Source organism: Volvox carteri, assembly GCF_000143455.1.
Source record: "Volvox carteri f. nagariensis unplaced genomic scaffold VOLCAscaffold_28, whole genome shotgun sequence".
Lineage (NCBI taxonomy): Eukaryota > Viridiplantae > Chlorophyta > Chlorophyceae > Chlamydomonadales > Volvocaceae > Volvox > Volvox carteri.
In genome coordinates this window covers 345023-355277 of record NW_003307571.1, presented here as the reverse complement: position 1 = coordinate 355277, position 10255 = coordinate 345023, and the positions used below count along the sequence as shown (strand labels likewise).

Here is a 10255-nt window from a genome sequence, read left to right as displayed (position 1 = left end):
CGTTGTACGATCCTCAGATTCATATAGATATGAGGCGCGCCTACTCCGATAAATAGTAATATAATTTTAGTTTTAATTCGTTTGAAAGTGTTACCTATTATGGCTTCTCCACTGGAATGCTTCTTTTCAGTAGCCGATGGTCCAGGAGCATCTATATGTGGGTCCGCGGTACCTTTTGTAAAGTTGGATTTGGGTTGAAGATGTCCATCGTTGTAGATGTTCACAGTTGTCAATATCATATAAACATGTAGACGCCCGTGACGGGCCGCGAAAATCTTATAGTTCTGTAATGGCTTTGTTCCTCGGCATTACCATGGATCCCTTTCATCTTTCCCAAGGCAAGCTTTTCAGCTGTTGCTGCTGGGCCTGTGACTGACGGGAGGTTTGGAACCTAAGGGACGCGTCCTTTCTTCCTGTGATTTGATGTCCTTTAGAAAGGATTTTCAATGGCGATTGCTGAATTCGCGCACGTGGCTCTTAATGTTTCCCTCAGGTTCCACCAAGGTTCGCGTTTCTTCTTGGGGAGGCCTTGGACGTCCTGGAGGGAGCGAGCCAGGCGCTTCCATGCTTATCTCTGCCTTCTTGTGAATAATGGTGAGAGCGCGCATGATGCCTTCTTTTTGGATTGGCGCAAGGTACTCGCTTATTGCGAGAGTAGTTGTTGCTGTTTGAAACAAATATTCTGTAGTTTTGAATATGTGGTTGCTGGACATTGCGCAGGCATCATGGGCAACAGATCAAGCAGCGACTACGCGACCCGCAAACAAAGCGCGGCTCATCGGGGGCTGCCTTTGCGGCATTACACGCAAGGTTCCGAGCACAATCGCAAGCTGCAAGTTCGCCTTCAAGAAGTTCCTGCTTACGCCATCTTCTGTGCCGAGCTCGCCAGGTGAGTGAAATTGCAGAGCCTTTCTGTTTTGGTGAAGAAAGCGGGTCAAGTGCGGGAACTGGCCATGTTTAAGGGTAAATCGGCTTCATCATCGTCGCGGTCATGAATGCTTTAGGAATTCTGCTTCGAGCCTTGAAGCACGACATGTATTTTTCTGCCCCCGATGGGTGGTTACTAGGGCCCCCTGGATTTCCAGGGCCTGGCATTGAACCATCAATGCTTGGGCTCATCGGGGGATGGGGATCCTAGTTCCCCGCGTAGCACGCAGCATCCCGAGCCGCAGTGCTGCTCCGCAAAGAAAGGACGTCAGACCCGGGGCAAACCGCTGTGGAGAACCAACGTGAAGATGCATGGCCTGATGTACAGTAATCTGAAGACAAAATCTACTAGCGGCGAAAACCACTGGTACTGAATTCTCCAAGCAAGATGTCTGGGCGACTTCCTGGGTGGGTTGGCGGTTGCTTATAGATCGCACTAGACATGTTTACTTTTTGCAGGTCAGTCCTCTTAAACCAGAGAGACCACAAGCGCCGCAGCCTCAGCACTGACCTCGCCATGGCGTTTTACCTAAAGGTTCTGTGTTCGCATATTATCGGATAAGAGTTGGCGACCTGCACTTCAGCAGTAAGGCGCAGGAGATTCCGTTGCAACCGTGGCTCCTAATGGTCCAGCAACATATGTCCAGTAATGGTTGGTTAACCCTTTCGTGCGCGAACTCTCACGCTTTCGCGCGCCGATTTTGATTCTGGGCAGTTACCGAACAGTTATATTGCTGCCCTTAGCAGCTTTGGCGTTCCTTCATACCTGTGCTTCAAGAATAAGGTGGGTCATCTGGGTAATTTTTTTCCCGAGAGCATGGGGGAAGCGTACTAGCGAAACTATTGTATTAGTGCTCGGGTAGATGGGCTCCTTCCAGAAACCTGTTTTGCAGAACTGGACGACCAAAACATGGCAACCTTATGGGAAGTGAGCTGTGGAGTTTCTTCGCTTTTGCCGTCCATCCACATGATCTCGTGGGAAACGAACGTCCATCAACACGATCTCAAGGAAAACGAAAAACTACCGAGGGGGCTCACCCGAACGACGACGGAGGCTGGTCGTTTCACGACGCGAAAGACTTTGTTGGATTACCCTGCCGTTGGTTCCTTCGCGCCAAGCGATACCCGTCATTTCAAGAATGTTCGGATAGAGGCATTCAACGAAAATTGCCTTAGACGATTTTATTTGCAAGACTCCTCCGTGGTCACAGACGCGTGATGAGAAATTGTGTCTATTTTGTATTGATGGCTGTATACATAGTGGCAGTACATTCGTAACGGTTGTTCCTGTACATCACCTTATGGATTCATGCGGCTATATAACATATACAAGTCAAGGAACCTAGGGTTTTATTGCTTCCTCTTGACGTGTACACAACCGCATACCCATGCTGTCGTATGGGTGTACGTATGGACAATAGCGAAAGGGATTCAATTGTGGTGTCTGGCCACGTTTGTTGCCCTGCATGGCAAGCATCCTGTTAAGATGCAAATAAACGGAATGCATGCGGTAGTGATGAGTATTGTGAATAATACTTTGGTGTCGTTGTCCTGCTGAACCACCGCAGGGCACAAAGTAAATGAGTACTTTACAAAGATATCCAGCTGTTGTAAATGAATAAAGTTTGATTTGATAAATATATGCCCATGCACTTGCATTCATTTAAGTGGCAAAAAGATACGATATTGTGGCAAAAATGCATTAAGTACATGTCCCGTAACTTCCAACGTTACTATTCTTTATTACTGTAAAGCACCCATCCTCCCCGTGCACGCAAGCATGTTTCCCTCGAACATGAGTGAGCGAAAACTCGCAAATGCCGCAAGCACTTGGTCTTGTAAGTTCTTGTGATGTTCCCTGCCCAAACCCGCATGCGGGCATATCACCGAGTCCCTATCCAAGTAACCTGGAAAGCCACAATGAACATCTGTGAAGACTAGAATGGCAGGCGCAAACCACTAACTACTTCGCAGATGTTGAAACCGTGCAACTTGTAGTCCGAGGCACCTCACAAGCCCGTTGTTATACCTGGCTGCCGTGGCTGCGTGATCGAAGTCACACTGGGAACGCCTCGTGTTTTACCTGGAATTGGAAAACGTCCATTTTTGACAATGGTGCTAATTAGGCACATGGTCTCATGGCCCCACCCCCTTCCCTCAATTCCTCTGAAACTGACCCCCGAGTCCGACCTACTTGCCTCTCACTAAGCTAAATAACAGACATTTTCACGCGTGGCATGGCGTGTGACGACAGGCGATCTACAATTTTAGGATTTTGGGTGCTTCTTAAGGTCAAACGCATCCATCCTCCCCATGCACGCAAGCAATTTTCCCTCGAACATGAGTGAGCGAAAACTCGCAAATGCCGCAAGCACTTGGTCTTGTAAGTTCTTGTGATGTTCCCTGCCCAAACCCGCATGCGGGCATATCACCGAGTCCCTATCCAAGTAACCTGGAAAGCCACAATGGACATCTGTGAAGACTAGAATGGCAGGCGCAAACCACTAACTACTTCGCAGATGTTGAAACCGTGCAACTTGTAGTCCGAGGCACCTCACAAGCCCGTTGTTATACCTGGCTGCCGTGGCTGCGTGATCGAAGTCACACTGGGAACGCCTCGTGTTTTACCTGGAATTGGAAAACGTCCATTTTTGACAATGGTGCTAATTAGGCACATGGTCTCATGGCCCAACGCCCTTCCCTCAATTGCTCTGAAACTGACCCCCGAGTCCGACCTACTTGCCTCTCACTAAGCTAAACAACAGACATTTTCACACGTGGCATGGCGTGTGACGACAGGCGATCTACAATTTTAGGATTTTGGGTGCTTCTTAAGGTCAAACGCATCCATCCTCCCCATGCACGCAAGCAATTTTCCCTCGAACATGAGTGAGCGAAAACTCGCAAATGCCGCAAGCGCTTGGTCTTGTAAGTTCTTGTGATGTTCCCTGCCCAAACCCGCATGCGGGCATATCACCGAGTCCCTATCCAAGTAACCTGGAAAGCCACAATGAACATCTGTGAAGACTAGAATGGCAGGCGCAAACCACTAACTACTTCGCAGATGTTGAAACCGTGCAACTTGTAGTCCGAGGCACCTCACAAGCCCGTTGTTATACCTGGCTGCCGTGGCTGCGTGATCGAAGTCACACTGGGAACGCCTCGTGTTTTACCTGGAATTGGAAAACGTCCATTTTTGACAATGGTGCTAATTAGGCACATGGTCTCATGGCCCCACCCCCTTCCCTCAATTGCTCTGAAACTGACCCCCGAGTCCGACCTACTTGCCTCTCACTAAGCTAAACAACAGACATTTTCACACGTGGCATGGCGTGTGACGACAGGCGATCTACAATTTTAGGATTTTGGGTGCTTCTTAAGGTCAAACGCATCCATCCTCCCCATGCACGCAAGCAATTTTCCCTCGAACATGAGTGAGCGAAAACTCGCAAATGCCGCAAGCGCTTGGTCTTGTAAGTTCTTGTGATGTTCCCTGCCCAAACCCGCATGCGGGCATATCACCGAGTCCCTATCCAAGTAACCTGGAAAGCCACAATGAACATCTGTGAAGACTAGAATGGCAGGCGCAAACCACTAACTACTTCGCAGATGTTGAAACCGTGCAACTTGTAGTCCGAGGCACCTCACAAGCCCGTTGTTATACCTGGCTGCCGTGGCTGCGTGATCGAAGTCACACTGGGAACGCCTCGTGTTTTACCTGGAATTGGAAAACGTCCATTTTTGACAATGGTGCTAATTAGGCACATGGTCTCATGGCCCAACGCCCTTCCCTCAATTGCTCTGAAACTGACCCCCGAGTCCGACCTACTTGCCTCTCACTAAGCTAAACAACAGACATTTTCACACGTGGCATGGCGTGTGACGACAGGCGATCTACAATTTTAGGATTTTGGGTGCTTCTTAAGGTCAAACGCATCCATCCTCCCCATGCACGCAAGCAATTTTCCCTCGAACATGAGTGAGCGAAAACTCGCAAATGCCGCAAGCGCTTGGTCTTGTAAGTTCTTGTGATGTTCCCTGCCCAAACCCGCATGCGGGCATATCACCGAGTCCCTATCCAAGTAACCTGGAAAGCCACAATGAACATCTGTGAAGACTAGAATGGCAGGCGCAAACCACTAACTACTTCGCAGATGTTGAAACCGTGCAACTTGTAGTCCGAGGCACCTCACAAGCCCGTTGTTATACCTGGCTGCCGTGGCTGCGTGATCGAAGTCACACTGGGAACGCCTCGTGTTTTACCTGGAATTGGAAAACGTCCATTTTTGACAATGGTGCTAATTAGGCACATGGTCTCATGGCCCCACCCCCTTCCCTCAATTGCTCTGAAACTGACCCCCGAGTCCGACCTACTTGCCTCTCACTAAGCTAAATAACAGACATTTTCACGCGTGGCATGGCGTGTGACGACAGGCGATCTACAATTTTAGGATTTTGGGTGCTTCTTAAGGTCAAACGCATCCATCCTCCCCATGCACGCAAGCAATTTTCCCTCGAACATGAGTGAGCGAAAACTCGCAAATGCCGCAAGCACTTGGTCTTGTAAGTTCTTGTGATGTTCCCTGCCCAAACCCGCATGCGGGCATATCACCGAGTCCCTATCCAAGTAACCTGGAAAGCCACAATGAACATCTGTGAAGACTAGAATGGCAGGCGCAAACCACTAACTACTTCGCAGATGTTGAAACCGTGCAACTTGTAGTCCGAGGCACCTCACAAGCCCGTTGTTATACCTGGCTGCCGTGGCTGCGTGATCGAAGTCACACTGGGAACGCCTCGTGTTTTACCTGGAATTGGAAAACGTCCATTTTTGACAATGGTGCTAATTAGGCACATGGTCTCATGGCCCCACGCCCTTCCCTCAATTGCTCTGAAACTGACCCCCGAGTCCGACCTACTTGCCTCTCACTAAGCTAAACAACAGACATTTTCACACGTGGCATGGCGTGTGACGACAGGCGATCTACAATTTTAGGATTTTGGGTGCTTCTTAAGGTCAAACGCATCCATCCTCCCCATGCACGCAAGCAATTTTCCCTCGAACATGAGTGAGCGAAAACTCGCAAATGCCGCAAGCACTTGGTCTTGTAAGTTCTTGTGATGTTCCCTGCCCAAACCCGCATGCGGGCATATCACCGAGTCCCTATCCAAGTAACCTGGAAAGCCACAATGAACATCTGTGAAGACTAGAATGGCAGGCGCAAACCACTAACTACTTCGCAGATGTTGAAACCGTGCAACTTGTAGTCCGAGGCACCTCACAAGCCCGTTGTTATACCTGGCTGCCGTGGCTGCGTGATCGAAGTCACACTGGGAACGCCTCGTGTTTTACCTGGAATTGGAAAACGTCCATTTTTGACAATGGTGCTAATTAGGCACATGGTCTCATGGCCCAACGCCCTTCCCTCAATTGCTCTGAAACTGACCCCCGAGTCCGACCTACTTGCCTCTCACTAAGCTAAACAACAGACATTTTCACACGTGGCATGGCGTGTGACGACAGGCGATCTACAATTTTAGGATTTTGGGTGCTTCTTAAGGTCAAACGCATCCATCCTCCCCATGCACGCAAGCATGTTTCCCTCGAACATGAGTGAGCGAAAACTCGCAAATGCCGCAAGCACTTGGTCTTGTAAGTTCTTGTGATGTTCCCTGCCCAAACCCGCATGCGGGCATATCACCGAGTCCCTATCCAAGTAACCTGGAAAGCCACAATGAACATCCGTGAAGACTAGAATGGCAGGCGCAAACCACTAACTACTTCGCAGATGTTGAAACCGTGCAACCTTGTAGTCCGAGGCACCTCACAAGCCCGTTGTTATACCTGGCTGCCGTGGCTGCGTGATCGAAGTCACACTGGGAACGCCTCGTGTTTTACCTGGAATTGGAAAACGTCCATTTTTGACAATGGTGCTAATTAGGCACATGGTCTCATGGCCCAACCCCCTTCCCTCAATTCCTCTGAAACTGACCCCCGAGTCCGACCTACTTGCCTCTCACTAATCTAAACAACAGACATTTTCACCGTGTGGCGTGTTCTACAGCGATCACAATTTTAGGATTTTGGGTGCTTCTTAAGGTCAAACGCATCCATCCTCCCCATGCACGCAAGCAATTTTCCCTCGAACATGAGTGAGCGAAAACTCGCAAATGCCGCAAGCACTTGGTCTTGTAAGTTCTTGTGATGTTCCCTGCCCAAACCTGCATGCGGGCATATCACCGAGTCCCTATCCAAGTAACCTGGAAAGCCACAATGAACATCTGTGAAGACTAGAATGGCAGGCGCAAACCACTAACTACTTCGCAGATGTTGAAACCGTGCAACCTTGTAGTCCGAGGCACCTCACAAGCCCGTTGTTAGACCTGGCTGCCGTGGCTGCGTGATCGAAGTCACACTGGGAACGCCTCGTGTTTTGCCTGGAATTGGAAAACGTCCATTTTTGACAATGGTGCTAATTAGGCACATGGTCTCATGGCCCAACCCCCTTCCCTCAATTCCTCTGAAACTGACCCCCGAGTCCGACCTACTTGCCTCTCACTAATCTAAACAACAGACATTTTCACGCGTGGCATGGCGTGCTTCTTAAGGTCAAACGCATCCATCCTCCCCATGCACGCAAGCATGTTTCCCTCGAACATGAGTGAGCGAAAACTCGCAAATGCCGCAAGCACTTGGTCTTGTAAGTTCTTGTGATGTTCCCTGCCCAAACCTGCATGCGGGCATATCACCGAGTCCCTATCCAAGTAACCTGGAAAGCCACAATGAACATCCGTGAAGACTAGAATGGCAGGCGCAAACCACTAACTACTTCGCAGATGTTGAAACCGTGCAACCTTGTAGTCCGAGGCACCTCACAAGCCCGTTGTTAGACCTGGCTGCCGTGGCTGCGTGATCGAAGTCACACTGGGAACGCCTCGTGTTTTGCCTGGAATTGGGAAACGTCCATTTTTGACAATGGTGCTAATAAGGCACATGGTCTCATGGCCCCACCCCCTTCCCTCAATTCCTCTGAAACTGACCCCCGAGTCCGACCTACTTGCCTCTCACTAATTAAATAACAGACATTTTCAGCGTGGCATGCGTGTGACGACAGGCGATCTACAATTTTAGGATTTTGGGTGCTTCTTAAGGTCAAACGCATCCATCCTCCCCATGCACGCAAGCATGTTTCCCTCGAACATGAGTGAGCGAAAACTCGCAAATGCCGCAAGCACTTGGTCTTGTAAGTTCTTGTGATGTTCCCTGCCCAAACCTGCATGCGGGCATATCACCGAGTCCCTATCCAAGTAACCTGGAAAGCCACAATGAACATCCGTGAAGACTAGAATGGCAGGCGCAAACCACTAACTACTTCGCAGATGTTGAAACCGTGCAACCTTGTAGTCCGAGGCACCTCACAAGCCCGTTGTTAGACCTGGCTGCCGTGGCTGCGTGATCGAAGTCACACTGGGAACGCCTCGTGTTTTGCCTGGAATTGGAAAACGTCCATTTTTGACAATGGTGCTAATTAGGCACATGGTCTCATGGCCCAACCCCCTTCCCTCAATTCCTCTGAAACTGACCCCCGAGTCCGACCTACTTGCCTCTCACTAATCTAAACAACAGACATTTTTTCACGCGTGATTTTGGGTGCTTCTTAAGGTCAAACGCATCCATCCTCCCCATGCACGCAAGCATGTTTCCCTCGAACATGAGTGAGCGAAAACTCGCAAATGCCGCAAGCACTTGGTCTTGTAAGTTCTTGTGATGTTCCCTGCCCAAACCTGCATGCGGGCATATCACCGAGTCCCTATCCAAGTAACCTGGAAAGCCACAATGAACATCCGTGAAGACTAGAATGGCAGGCGCAAACCACTAACTACTTCGCAGATGTTGAAACCGTGCAACCTTGTAGTCCGAGGCACCTCACAAGCCCGTTGTTAGACCTGGCTGCCGTGGCTGCGTGATCGAAGTCACACTGGGAACGCCTCGTGTTTTACCTGGAATTGGAAAACGTCCATTTTGACAATGGTGCTAATTAGGCACATGGTCTCATGGCCCAACCCCTTTGCCTCAATTGCTCTGAAACTGACCCCCGAGTCCGACCTACTTGCCTCTCACTAAGCTAAACAACAGACATTTTCACACGTGGCATGGCGTGTGACGACAGGCGATCTACAATTTTAGGATTTTGGGTGCTTCTTATGGTCAAACGCATCCATCCTCCCCATGCACGCAAGCAATTTTCCCTCGAACATGAGTGAGCGAAAACTCGCAAATGCCGCAAGCACTTGGTCTTGTAAGTTCTTGTGATGTTCCCTGCCCAAACCCGCATGCGGGCATATCACCGAGTCCCTATCCAAGTAACCTGGAAAGCCACAATGAACATCTGTGAAGACTAGAATGGCAGGCGCAAACCACTAACTACTTCGCCTTGAGAACTCCGACTCGTTGTCCTTAAAAAACCATCGTCTTTTGGGGACAGTTGATGTCAGTTCACTCCCGATTCTATTATCCAGCGTGATAATGAATCTTCCATGATGATGACATGATGATGATGATGATGAACCCAACCTCTAAACACGATGCACTTACATGACACATGGATTAGCATCACTGTAAACCTGGTGTGTACATATGTACTTAGGGTACTGGTGTGTACATATGTACTTAGGGTACTGGTGTGTACATATGTACTTAGGGTACTGGTGTGTACATATGTACTTAGGGTACTGGTGTGTACATATGTACTTAGGGTACTGGTGTGTACATATGTACTTAGGGTACTGGTGTGTACATATGTACTTAGGGTACTGGTGTGTACATATGTACTTAGGGTACTGGTGTGTACATATGTCCAAGCGCCTAGAGCAGCCTGCTGACTACCTACCTGCTGACCACCCATTTATCGGACTGCTTTACGTCTGCATCTGAATTCCGCCTTGCGGCGTGAAGGTTTAAAACATACGACGTCCTCGGAATTGCACTCACATAAATGAGGAATGGTTTACTTCCACATTCCGCTGGGGCCTGGGGCTCTACACGTTGCGATTATCACTATGCTTTAAATCCCTTCGGGAGCGTTGGTAAGATAGGTAACTGTTACTTCTTACAATTTGGGTTTTGGTACATCTTTGCTGCGAGAGCTAATGAGCTCAGGGAGGGTTCTGAACGAAGAATCTTTAATTATTTCATTTAACCCCCCCGGGGGGTAAAAAACAATGGACAGTCGATATCCGCAGGGTTGGGGCAGTTATCATTCATGTTAGGTGAAGGGAATGGGGATCGTCTACATGTGTTGCATGATTAATACTTTTACATATTACA

General features: G+C 49.2%; 1 protein-coding gene across 1 annotated transcript in view; it reads right to left on the bottom strand.

The window, feature by feature from the left end:
* Positions 1–9519: 9519 nt before the first annotated feature.
* The window catches only part of VOLCADRAFT_62202 (uncharacterized protein), a gene marked incomplete at both ends in the record, with an annotated part of 2516 nt that continues 1780 nt past the window's right edge, over positions 9520–10255 (bottom strand). The window contains one exon of the mRNA XM_002952123.1: positions 9520–9768. Coding sequence (XP_002952169.1) covers positions 9520–9768 — 249 coding nt within the window. The remainder of the gene's footprint in view (positions 9769–10255) is intronic.